Source organism: Mytilus californianus, unplaced genomic scaffold (assembly GCF_021869535.1).
Source record: "Mytilus californianus isolate M0D057914Y unplaced genomic scaffold, xbMytCali1.0.p SCAF_5, whole genome shotgun sequence".
NCBI classification, from domain to species: Eukaryota; Metazoa; Mollusca; class Bivalvia; order Mytilida; family Mytilidae; genus Mytilus; species Mytilus californianus.
In genome coordinates, this window is record NW_026262701.1 from 54,331,492 (window position 1) to 54,345,763 (window position 14,272).

The window sequence follows — 14,272 nt, forward strand, 5'->3', positions numbered from 1 at the left end:
GAAAAGAACATGACCTTGTGCAATGCCAAGACACAGGTATCGACAGATTGTAGATCCATGAATGTATATATATATATATATATATAACAATAATATTGAGTTTGCTTTTAATTTACTGATAACAAAATCAATATTAGTACCAATAAAAACACTATTTAATGATATAATTACAGTGTTTTTGTTCACTATTATAAACATAAGTTTGCCTCAACCAAATGTTATGAAACTTATACACAATGTTTATTACCACAAAACTCAGATCAAGTACACATTTGGGTAGTGCCACTTTTACCGTTCTTGAGTTATGTCCCTTTATAACGTTATATGCGAGCGGGGGCATCATATGTGTCCCATGGACACATTCCCCATTTATTTGGTTATCAGATATACCGCACTTTGCTATCGTTATAACTTCTTCTTTTCTTTGTAAATTCCTCCACATCGGAGCACCTGTGTCACACGGTAGTAAAATCTAAAAACCTTATCTTTAAAATGTTAAAATTAACATAAAAGAAAAGGTGGTAAGGAGATATATTTACAGCAGACATTTATTTATCTTTTTGGTATACGTTAGAGAAACATTAGCTATGGTAAGATATTTTAAAACGAATCTAAAAAAAAATAAGTAAAATTTGTGCTAAAAAATGTACAGTGGGAATATTTACATCAGCAGATTTAATTGCATTAATAACATGTATATCGTAACTTAAACCCTAAAATTATAACGATTAGATGTAAAAAATAGTAGCTTCTACAGGTTTATACATTATACATGTAATAGTGTCCTCAACCTATGGTCCTAATCTTAACATAGATTCTCTGTGAACATATTATTTGTTCCGCAAAATACTTCTTCCCCCTGGAACAAAACTATGGATAATAAAAGTTCTTGGGAACAAACATTACATACCATTATTTCCACCTTCATAAGATATATTTTCCTGGAACTCATCATTTGGTTTCATAATATTTGTTCCTTTAAAGAAAGAGTGTCATGTGTCATGATTAAATAACAAATGTTCTTGGAACTTTCATTATATAAAAAATATTCTTGGAACTTTTATTACATAACAAATATTCCTGGAAATTTCATTATATATCAAATTTTCCTGGAACTTTTGGTCATATAATAAAAATTCCTGAAACTTTTATCAATCGATCTACAATCAAAATCTTACAATAGATTTTAACCAAACTTAGTAAACTGTTAGTCCTTGTCTTTAAGAATATTGATTTTCAAGGTCAAAGGTGAATGTCACAGATGAACTTACAAATTGTACATCCTATAATGAATTTTGCCCAAACTTAGTACATTGTTCGCAATTTGTCCCACATGTAAACTAAGGTCTTTTATAACAAAATATGTATACGATTGATTCTGATTGACAATGAATCTTTTAGATTTTAACAGGTTGATATTGGTATTGTTTAATAAAAAGAATTTGTGTTTAATGATACATGACACCCCTATTTGATGTTGTTCTTGTATACTTCAAATATCAAAACATTGTACATAATATTTATTCCAAAGAACTTTTAGCATATATAACAAAAGTTTCATTGGGAAACTCGTGAATTATCGGATTTATCCAATCTCGATAGTTAAATTATAAATTTTAAAGTCCTCGCCAAGGCTCGGACTTTAAAATAGATAATTTAACTATCTCGATTGGATAAATCCGATAATCCACTGGTATCAATGTAAGAATCTATATATATAAGGAAAGTTCCCAATGGAACTTTTGTTATATGATACAAGTTCGTTGGAACAAATATTATGGGGGAACTTATATTCTGTCACAACCTGTCAGTCAAAGGTCGGTAATATGAAAATGGTCTATTAATTTGATTCCAAATGGTTTCCAATGTAATATATACACATGCAATAATGTTTCTAATTGTTGAAATTATTGGTTCAAAATGTCTTGAACAATTGATTCTTTGTGGAATTCCCTGTTTTAAGCAGTGAAAGGAAAAGATATATATGACATGGAAGCAAGAAATGATTCGATCACTTTGATTCAAGTGTATAAATTTTAATTCTAATGAAGTAATATAATTATTATTCCTTAAAAGTGATTTAAACAAATGAGCATCGAATTTCATCTACATTTTTTATTTGTTGAGTATAAAAAATTGAAATGTTGGAGCAATTTTTGGAGATTGTCTTTTGTAAATATTCCACATAAATTCTGTTTGCCAGGATAGTTCTTTTCATTTTTCATCAGATTCTTTTCAAGTCTTGATGAAGATTTCTTAATCAAAACTTTGTATGAATTCATTATTATCAGATACATTTTTAATTGTAGACTATTGTTTCGGAATGGAAGATTTGTAATAAATTATCACATAATAATCATGTTAATTAAGTGGAGGGGGTGGGTAATGATTGCTAGCTTGCTCAGTAAACATTCTAATTTATTTTTTTAGATAAGTAAAGATATACTAACAAAACATGTTGACGGCTGTTGATGTTATAAGGTTGATTTTGTTTCAGTTTTAAAAAAGAGAAATACTACTCCAGGAATGGAGAAAACAAGGAGGATGATGGAATCTTAATGCCAACATTCATTGATCTGAAAGGTTTTGAAGACCAGAACGATGAGTTTACCCAAGAGATATTGAAAATTATCTTCTATGGAAAAATGGGAGAATTTGAAAAATTATCTGATGTTTTAACACACTACCAAAACTTTGGCTTAAATGGTTTAAAAGAGAAATATGGTCAGCGCGAAGAATATTTAGTGATAGACAGAATTATATTTGTGTGTTCAGGAGATCCTACTTCTACTCTTCCGACACAGTTAATGGCATGTGTGAGTGAGATTGCACATGGCGTAAGAGGTATGTAGCAGTGCTAATTTATAAGGTAGATATTCCATTAAAATATATAAGTTTGTTGAACTTGCAACATTTGTCTTGAAAGCGAGACACAAGGGCATTTAGTGGCGTCAACATTTAGATTCAGTCTCTAGTAAAGTTTTAAGACATCAATAACTTTGTCAAACCTTCATAGAATTTTACCAAGCCTAAATAGAAGCTATTTTCTTATAATAAAGACAGTATTCAGAGCAAAATTTTGAAAATATTAGTTTTCTTTTTTCAATATTTTACTGATTGAATGACTTAGTTTTTTTATGCAGTTAACATTATGATACAGTCTGGGTGAAAGTGTTTTTTAGAAATGATAACTTTGTCCAATTTTAATAGAATTTTATGAAACTTGGGCAAAGGCTTTTTCTATGATTCAGAGATAATGTTTGAAGCCAAATTTGTAAAATAGTTTTATTTATGAAGTTAACATTTACATGCAGTCTGCATGAGTTAAACAAATTTAGACATCAATGGAATGTTATGAAACTTGGACATATTATTGTATTCAAGATCAAGAAATAATATCTAAAGAAAATGTTTTTGACAGTCAACATTAAACTATATATTATATATGTTGGACTCTTAATGTGCGATGGAGATGCTAAAACGCGATGGTCAGGCTAAAGTGCAATGGCCTACGCTAAAGTGCGATGGTTTGATACACTAAAGTGCGAAGGTCTGTGCTATGTAATGGAAAATACTAATGTCCGATGCCGCAATACGCTAAAGTGCGTTTTTTTCCCGCGAAAGTGATTGTTTGCAAAAGTATAAAGTGATTGTTTGCAAAAGTATGGACGTTTGCAACGTTAAATAGCATTATAACGTTACAAGCTGTTTGTACAAACGAGAATGTTTGTGCAGTTGAAGGTTTTTTACTAGACAAGAGAAACAAATGATCCCAATCCGGAACATTTTTGGTCGGTGCTAGTAGTGTTTGTATCCGGAGGAATTATTTCCCAAAAAAATCATCAACAGTAACAGAAATGCAAGCATTTGATCTTACTTTGATCGACTCATAGACTTTGAACCAAATTCAGCTTTGTTGACGAGGACAAACATGTTTCTGTCAGAATACTAGAAAAAATGAATTCTCATAAACATAGAAGCTGACGATAGTAAGAGGAAGGTGTATACCATAAAAGAGAGTGAAACGGCAAAATACACCACATGTCTAAGTATTTAAATCGTCCAAATTTAATTTAGAAACGCCTTCAAATTCTATGTTTGTAATCCCATGTCATTTAATTGCGTGAAATAAGTGCTTTTTTTTTTTACTTTCTAATTGAATTATTTTATAAAACAAATTTTTGCAATATGGTTCATCATACAATTGAGAATGGAAACGGGGAATGAGTCAAAGAGACAGCAACCCGACCAAAGAGCAGAAAACAACCCAAGGCCAACAATTGGTCTAAAACACATCGAGAAAATCCCGCACCTGAAGGCGGGGTCCTGACTTGGGAGAGGCGAAAAAATTCTGGTGGTTTAAACATGTTTTGTGAGATCCGTCTGTTAAAGAGATACTCATCAGCAAGACAGTAACCTAACGACCATCGCACTTTATCGTGACCATCGCACTTTAGAGTACCATCGCACTTTAGAGTCTGAGGCTGAGTCCTACATATATAGATATATTTTTACATAATATAGTCCCATCATATTCAGATAATAATAAAGTAAGATTACCTGAGTTATAATGATTTGATGTACGCCCTCGAGTAACAAGTACCGGAAATATAAAGTGATAAAAAATTGTTTTGATGAAATAACATGCCACCAACTTTGAAATCATGCTTTAAACTCTTTCTGAAGAAAATAAATCGTTTATGTCTTGCATTTCTTTACTTTTAAATGAAAAATTGCTGTTTCATCGTCTTGGTAAAAATTGAATATGGCAGATGACGAAAGCGACTGAAAGCGAGTATCGTAAACCACAGGGCGACTTGTTTTCGCTTTTGACGGTCAGGCAAAGCGAAGTGACGGACAGGAAAGCGACTTCTTCGTCCTAATCGCCTGGTAACACAGTAACCTCTGTCTTGATATTTCAAAAACAGTGGTATTCAGTTAAATTATCTCCCCTTAGTTAAACAATAGTTAAGAAAAAATTATCTCCCCTAGTCAAATAATAAATTCCAAGTTAAACAATAGTTAAACAAAAATTATCTCCCCTAGTCAAATTATAAACCCTTAGTTAAACAATAGTTAAGCAAAAATTTTCTCCCCCTAGATATGGCCCGAGAACACAGTTATTTCGTAGTGCATTTCTTTTAGACAATAAATTCAAATTAAAAAAATCGCACCTGCTCTATCTTAAAAAGATTTTTACAGTGTAGTGTACTACTATTGATACAAATAATATCAAAATTCTAGAAACTTCTACCAGCTATAACTCAAAATATTGACAATTCTGTGTTAAGGGGGGCTAAAATTCAGTTTGACAGCTTCATCAGACATTCTAATTTTTGACCTTTTTTAACTGGACCAAATCACTACTTAACATAAAGATTCAGCACCCAAATTTTTTTAACATATAATTTCATCCCCTTACTTAATATTTCATGCATAAAATATCAAGAAATAAATTGGGAAAGTGTATAAAAAAAAAATGCAAGTTATACACTGTTCACACTAGGGACTATATTGGACGATAACTGTGTCCTTGGACCTAATATAGTCAAATCATAAATAATTGTGATTCATGAATAAGTCTATTATCATTATTTAAAAAACAACATTTTTGATACAAATATAAGATGATTTAAGCAATTGTATCACAAAACAATTTGTTTAAGAATCTCTTGTTATATTCCTGTTTATATATAATTTTCTGCAAATGCCAAAATCTTAATACAAAGTGGTGAAATAAGTAAGGTCATTTAGTAATACGTGATTCACAGAAGTTTAAAACATTAATGTATTTCAATCAACAGGTAACCTTTGTGAAGTTTGAATCGAGTAAAAATAAATAAAATGTTGCAAAAGATACAAATTAGTACACAAAACATTATATAATTGTGATATTATTATTAGCAATAATTTTATTGTAAAATTGCATGTTTAGGTATTCCAATATTTGGTGTGATGACAAAATCTGACAAGTTTAATGGAAGTAAGGATCCAGAAGTGGAGAAGAGAGAGACAGAATTCAGAAAACATCTTGGAATACCGAAAAATCGCTTTGCTAGGATAAAGAATTATTGTGAAGATATAGATAAGGATATGGCTTATATGTTTTCAGTTGTACCACAGATTGATGTTCGTGTTCTTAAACTGATGACACAGGTTAGTGGCTTATATGTTTACAGTCATACCACAGATTGATGTTCATGTTCTAAAACTGATGACACAGGTTAGTGGTTTATACATGTTATATGTTTACAGTCATACCACAGATTGATGTTCATGTTCTAAAACTGATGACACAGGTTAGTGGTTTATACATGTTATATGTTTTCAGTAATACTACAGATTGATGTTCGTGTTCTTAAATTGATAACACAGGTTAGTGGCTTATATGTTTTCAGTTATACCACAGATTGATGTTCGTGTTCTTAAACTGATGAAACAGCAGGTAAGCGGCTTATTAGTCTAGGGATGTCAACTCAGTAAAGAATTACTAATCAAGTACTATAAAAAAGAAGATGTGGTATGATTGCCAAAGAGACAACTCTTCACAAGAGACCAAATGACACAAGAGTTAACAACTATAGGTTACCTTCTGGCCTTCAACAATAAGCAAAGCCCATACCGCATAGTCAGCTATAGAAGGCCCCGAAATGACAAATGTAAAACAATTCAAACGAAAAAACTAATGGCCTAATTTATGAACAGAAAAATGAACGTAAAACAAATATGAAATACAGAAACAAACGACAACCATTGAATTACAGGCTCCTGACTTTGGACAGACACATACATACAGAATGTGGCGGGGTTAAACATGTTAGCGGGATCCCAACCCTCCCCTACCCTGGGACAGTGGTGTATTGGTACAACATGAGAATGAACTATAAAAATCAGTTGAAAAAGGCTTAACTCATCAGAGGGATACAAATAGAAATATATCTAACAAAAACACAGAGTGGACGTGGCCGGGTACTTGTACACCCCAACAACAAAAAGACACTAAGTACAGATCTGAGAGTACTCGCAGTTACTGACAGCTAGTTCATAGCCAATAACAACTTATAAAAAAAAAATCAGGCATCTAAGACTAAATAATGAATCAGTACACATCCGTTCTACAACTAAAGTTTACCTCAACCAAATGTTATGAAACTTATACACATGCAATGCTTGTTACCACAAAATACAGATCAAGCTTGAATTTTCATGGCGTCATGTTTACTGTTCTAGAGTTATGCCCCTTTACAAATGGAAAAATTGCTGAATTTTTTGTTTCAGTTCTCTAACTTCAGTTTGCCTCAACCAAATGTTATGAAACTTATACACAATACTTATTACCACAAAACTCCGATCAAGTACAAATTTGGCTAGCGTCACTTTTACCGTTCTTCAGTTATGTCCCTTTATAACTTTATATGATATGCAAGTGGGGGCATCATCTGTGTCCCATGGACACATTCCCCATTTATTTTTTAAAGTTTGGTATTTTAAGAATGTACGTATGACTTACTTTTAATAATTGGTATCAGAATAAAAGAAAATAATGATAGGAAAAACTGTGCATTAGATTAAATATAAATGCATGAATTTCATGAACAACAACAACAGCAATAATTTTATTTTACAGGTTTTCAGTAATGCATTAGAAGTAACAAACCCTAAAGCCCGTCTTGATTATCGCTCTCCAGAAACAGATATATTACGTGAATCTAAAGAAATGGCAAAGTCGGTTCCACCACGAATACAACCACCTGCTGCTAACCCAGTACCCCCAGGAGATCAACAACAGGCAACATCAGGAATTGGCTTTCCAAGCTTATTACTTCTGATCACCATCCAGGTGCTGTTTATGGCCATACTTCTGCATTTTGGAATGAAGCCAGTTATAACAGAGGAAAAACTCAACACGATCTGTGCAAATTACGACTTTATCAAGTCAAAAAATGATGCTACAATTGAAGGCCTAAATGAGTTATGTGACCATAAAGTGGACATTTTGAAACCTCCAATTTATCTGCTGGGTGGGGGGATAGTGCTGGTTATTATGGTTCTTCCAATTGTGCTTTATTCTTTCTTAGTTAAAAAAAGAAATTAGTTGAATATTTACAATACCTTCACAATGACTGTCTTTCTGGGATTTTTTTAATAGCTTACAACATGTATAAGGAGTTGACAATAGGGAAATAATCCAGACTGGAATTTTTAATTTTTCTACAGCTGTTGAAAAAATGGCCATTTGTTTTGAACTAATATGAAGAACAATAAAAAAGCATGTATCATCTATTTATAAATGCACATAGTATACTGTAAATTCAGAGATTTGTGGGGGCATTTATTTTAGCGATTGTTGAGCAATGAACAAAAATGTGAGCTTAATTATTGGATTTACAGGAAACGCTGCATACTTATGATAATGCTATCAAGATTTAAAATGCAAGTTTTTCAATTTTTTGTGAAACCTATCCATTAGCAATTTTCTCAATTTTAAAAAGCATCGCAAAAATTGCTTAATTTACAATAGTTTAAGAATTGTGTTTTTGGTGTTAAAAGATATTACAAATATATGGCAAAATAAAATTCTGATCTTTAAAAAGTTTCACTAAAATATTCTTGAACATTTGTAAAACCTAGTATTACGTTAAACGAAACATATTGAAGAGTGCAGAACTTCCAAAGAAGCATTCATCATCACTATATTCCATATGTCTGAACGTATGTCATTCAAGCTGAAATGTATGTGATGACCATAAGACTACAAACAAAAATGACAAAATCTGTAGAATAAACCAAATATGTACCAAGGAATTTCAAGAGTTTGTGTGTCAAGGCAAGCTATATCGATATTTGGCAAGAACTCTTTTGCCAGCACCTTATGCCATAATATCCATCTCAGAGAATGGAGATTGATTCTCTCCTCTTTTGGACATGAAAAAACTATTGTAAACATGTCTGTTTTCGAAAATACTGCCCCCTATGATTTTATCGTGTTTATGTATCTAGCTTTTGATTTTGATGAATTGTTAAAATGATTTTCTGCAATGCCTTATTGAATATCATATAATCTTTATTTATTGGAATAAAGATATAGATGTATTTGAAAGAGTTCTTGAAAATAATTGTTAAACTCCTATAAATGCATGAATGAGAAGAACTCAAGTTAAAAAAAAATTAAAATTCCAATTACTTATGATTTGCAATTTGTTTCTAAATTTCTTGGCAATCACATGAAACAATTTTTATTTTTGAATTGAATTGAATGCTTCTTTTTATAATTTTATTGGGTTGTAAAAGCATTGAAAGGAGCACATTTTGTTTGAAGCGCTTTACTAAACATTTTACATGATCAATGCTTTTATTACCCCTTAAAATGAAATTAAAAATTGATTCTTATAATTTCTTTTATATTCTACAACAATGAAATAAGTAGTTATATCAAGTTTTTTGTTTGTTTTCCAATGCACTGATTTTGTTGTGGGTTTAGCACATGCATTTATGAATGTTGCATTTTTCTTGAGAAATAGAATATAATTTGTAATGCCTCATGATTGTTGTCATCCAGTCAAAAGACCAAATTCTTATGAAACATACATGTAATATAATTGTTATGAAATGAAATGATATCTATGTACTTCTTTGTTTTCTTATTGAACTGATGTGCTAAATATATCCAGTAACCATGTATTGACTTCCTCCACCCCCAATAAAAAAAAAAAAAAACACCAGGAAATAACACAATAGTGTTAGAAGCTGCATTAAGGGCATATATATACGATACAGTTACAGGGGAGGTAATGATGTTGCTAACGTAAAATGTTGTTTTCGCGACGTCAAATTGTGACATATCGGGAAAAGATGCATTTTTCGACTGATTTTTATCATTCAAACTGATTTAACTTGAAAACAAGTTCATGGACCCCTCTTTTTTAAAATGACATTTTGTTTGATTACGTATGAAGATTATTTGTACCAATTTTCATGAAAAAGTCAACGATGAAATTTTTTAAAATTAGATAAATATACAGCAAAAAATGCCGTTTTTTTTCAAAACTCCTGAAACTTTGACAACAATTAATTATTTCCAAAGAATTGTTGTACAAATTTAGAGCATACTTATGCTAAGAAAATTTTCCAAATATTTTAACAAAAATCCGCTTGTGTTAATCTTTTGAAACAAAAAAGTTAGGTATGTCTATCCAAAGGATAGAAATGTCCAAAAAAACTAAATTTTGAGTAAATATTTAAAATTTTACCCCAATTATCTCTTAAAGTGGCACATGAAATTATGTTTTTTATTACATATTTGATTTGAATAGGTGAAAAAAAGCTTGTATGCAAATTTTCGTCAAAAATTCATCGTGGGATCAAACTGTATCATGTGCCCTTAAACACCAACCAATCAATCAATGTATTAGTGTTGATGAACTAGACATAACCATAAGGTAATATGTACTTTAAAAAAAGGGTTGAGGTTAAAATGTGATATTAAATTTCTTATTTTTTTATTTATATTATATGTTTTATACAATTTTTATACATTTAAGGATTCCATTTAAAAATTTAGCTCTTATAGCCTAGAGTTATCTCCCAGTACAGTGCAGTTATCTAATATAAATGCAGTGCAGTTATCAAACTTCCGTTAGTTAAAGAATAATTCAGGGGTCACCACACCAGGCGAAGTGAGCGACATAGTCGCCCTAGGACTCCCCACTTAGCTTTAGAGAAGCTCCAGGGAGAAGTTTATGTTGCCCTCGATTTTCAGAAAAATTCCCCAATGTCTGCGTGTGACTTAGATATTTCAGCTGACTGTACTGTTAATCTGATAGTCATCCATCCATTCATCAATTTTGAATTTTTCTTTTATGTAATTTAATCATTTTAGTTTGTGATTTCTTGTTGTTTACTAAACATAACAAAATAAAGATTGCTTATCTTATCTTATATAGTAATGTCTGTTTAGGTTGTAAACAAGATTTTTTTTTAAATTAAGTTTTGTTTTAACTTTTGAGAAAAAATCCACTGACAGTTGTATGATTTTTATTTGAATTCAATAGTTATCACTTACTAACTTGTGAAAAGTAGTTGTTTGGAGTCTTCTAATCATTGTTTTTTAAAGTAATGAAAATGTCATAACATGTTTACCAAATTTTATAAAATATCGCTTATTGTTTGTAAATTCTGTAAAGTAAATTGGTTTTTGTGCAAATCCCTATAAAATTCGATAATTTCCCAATATCGTTAATATCCCTAGAATGCAAATTACAAAATAAATATTCATCTCAATTACATGCATCTGATATCATAGATTATCTATGGTTTCAAAAAAGAGATGGTCAAGGGTTGGGCGCAGGACATTTTAGCGAAAAATTTTAAACTAGTAGGGGACATTTTAGCGCAGACAGTAGAGCCCATTTTAGCGCAGGATTAATCCGTTCACCTGTATTTTCGATAGCCCATTTTAGCGATAACTCACCTGGTTGAATAATACTCACCTTACTAAAACCATGAACAGTAATTTATGCTGGCTTAATGTTTAAGTTGTTTATATGTTTACTTTGATTTTGCCATTTGCTTTGAGACTTTCCGTTTAGAATTTTCCTCGGAGTTCGGTATTTTTGTTATTTTACTTTTTCTCTAGTATATAAATTCCAGGCTAGAACGGACTTTTAACATTTGATTTAACCTTTTAGACTTTTAGTGTTGTATTTTTAATGGACGTGACATTTTTTATATTGTGCTGTCTTGATTCTATTAAAAAAAAAAAAATATTTATTATTTATTATAAAATGGGTTAAAAATTTTGCGCTAAAATGGGCTATACTTTGGCGCTAAAACGTCCGATTTTTTTCGCTAAAATGTCGAATCAATGTGCTAAAATGTCCTCCGCCGCAAGGGTTGTCTGCTACAAACTTATGTAGGTGAAATATTTCGTTGAGTTGGTAGACCATACATAATCTGTGTTTACTGCTTTTTTCAAAGGCTGCTAACGTCAACGATGTCACTTTATAAAGTCATCATATTCACTCTTTTAAACTTAGTTGAGTATGTAGCATAAGAAAGAAAATTATCACACAAATAGATAAAAGCAAAATTCAAGAAAATATAGCAATAAATATTTTTACTCAATGACCATAGGAAATTACATGAAATATTGTAGTTAAACAAGTATTTTTATATACTTTGATACGTGTGTACAAATGTGCAAATAATTATTCATTCAATTAAGTAATTTTTCAGAGATGGTATGATCCCATTTAAATATATTGATACAACTGAAGAAGAAATCCCACCATTTTTTTTTGCAATTAAACTTCAAATGGAGTAAAATATTAACTTTTATTGTTTTTTTGGACGTTTTCTGTGTTGTAAATGAATTAAATGCTTTTAAAAACTTTAATTGTTAAATATTATGATATTAATTAACTTATGTTATTAATTAAGAGATAATATATGTTTTGTGCCTTAATAAGGAAACTGTTGTTTTTTATGTTTGTTGATAATCAAAATGGAACTCAGAATGTATAAAAGTCATTATTTGGCTCCAGAAATTCAAAAATTTGTTAAATTCTGCAAAATTATGATGGTTTTATCGCTTATTGAACAAGATGATATAATCTGTACACTAATGTGCAGAATTGACACTATAATTTTATACACATGTCAAAATACTCAGTTATAGTCAAAAACATGAACCAAAGCCTTACCAATAAACAGCTGCGCCATGAGCCCATGATACGCCCGTCACGTTTTCAACGAATAATGTTCAATAACTTCTCAATGTCATATCAGAAATTTATAAAAAAAAACTAAAGGGATGCTATCTTAATAGATATAAATCAGTCACCAAAGTTTAATGAAAACTGCTCAAAGCACTTTAGGGATATTGTCTGAAAACTTGAAAATCACCCCTTTTTTATGAATAAAATCCCATAAGCCGGAAACGTAAAATATAAAATTTATAAAAATCAAATGGGAGCTTACAACAATAGATATAAACAATTTACCAACGTTTCATGAAAACTGCTGAAAGCATTTTTAAGTTATTGTCTGAAAACTGGAAAATCCCCCTTTTTTTAATGAATAAAACACCATAACTAGTAAACGAAAAATCTGAAATTCATAAGATTCGAAAGGGCGCTCGTCAATAGATATAAACAATTCACTGAAATTTCAGGAAAACTGCTCAAAGCATTTTTGAGTTATTGTCCAAAAACTGGAAAAACCCCCTTTTTGTAATGAATAAAACCCCATAACTCGTAAACGTAAAATCTAAAATTTATAAAAATCGAAAGGGAGCTCATGTCAATATATATAAACAATTAACCAAAGTTTCTTGCAAATTGGTGAAAGTGTTTTTGAGTTATTGTCCGAAAAATGGAAAATCCCCCTTTTTGTAATGAATAAAATCCCAAAACTTGGAAACGTAAAATCTAAAATTTATAAAAAACGAAAGGGAGCTCACGTCAATAGATATAAACAATTCAACAAAGTTTCATGCAAATTATTTGAAGCGTTTTTGAGTTAATGTCCGACATGTTGAAGACGAACGGACAACGGTATACCATAATACGTCCCGTAAACGGGCGTATAAAAAGATAAATGTCATTTTGGTCAGATATTTTAGTTTAGTTATTGGAGTAAAAGTAACATAAGTCCTGTTGGTGTTTTTTTTTCTTCAGTCCTCTTATTTGGGAGGATATTGGAGGTACATGAAAGTATCTGAAATTCCTGATCAGTGCAATAATGAATTATGACGGCCTTCGTGTGTGCAAAATTTCCTTCAAGGCATTAAAAATCCATATTTTTGTGTGGATAATTTCATATTTAATATAATATTTTGATATACATTGATTTCTCTGTAAAATCTTAATTGAACGCTTATAATTCCCTCTCATGGATCCTAGCGTGTGACATAAGTTTTTAAAATCAGCCTAAATATGCATGAAATATTTCAGTCAACATTTAAGTTGAATAAAAAATATTGGTAAAACTATGGAATGCCATGGAAAGAGTTCATCCATAAACGATGCTTTATGTAATCAAAAAGTTGTTAACTATTTTGTGTCTTTGAAAAAGTAAGCATTGTATTGATAAACAATTGTTATATAGTTAAGTTTAATTTATTAATATTATATCTATATTTAATGTGTGACAATTCTTTCCTGTTGAGATGTTTTGTATAATGTTATGCACTGTTTTTATTTCTTTATTCTAACAGCATTAACTTAAAAAATTTTATTTGTTTGTATTGTTTCTTCTTCATTTGAAAATAGTG

The 14,272-nt window shown here is 30.6% G+C and overlaps 1 protein-coding gene across 1 annotated transcript in view; it reads left to right on the top strand.

The window, feature by feature from the left end:
- The window catches only part of LOC127702639 (uncharacterized), a 117,711-nt gene extending 103,470 nt beyond the window's left edge, over positions 1–14,241 (top strand). Inside the window, exons 4-6 of the mRNA XM_052206922.1 lie at positions 2,498–2,844; positions 5,936–6,156; positions 7,628–14,241. Coding sequence (XP_052062882.1) covers positions 2,498–2,844; positions 5,936–6,156; positions 7,628–8,095 — 1,036 coding nt within the window. The 3' untranslated portion in view covers positions 8,096–14,241. The remainder of the gene's footprint in view (positions 1–2,497; positions 2,845–5,935; positions 6,157–7,627) is intronic.
- The last annotated feature ends 31 nt before the right edge of the window (positions 14,242–14,272 follow it).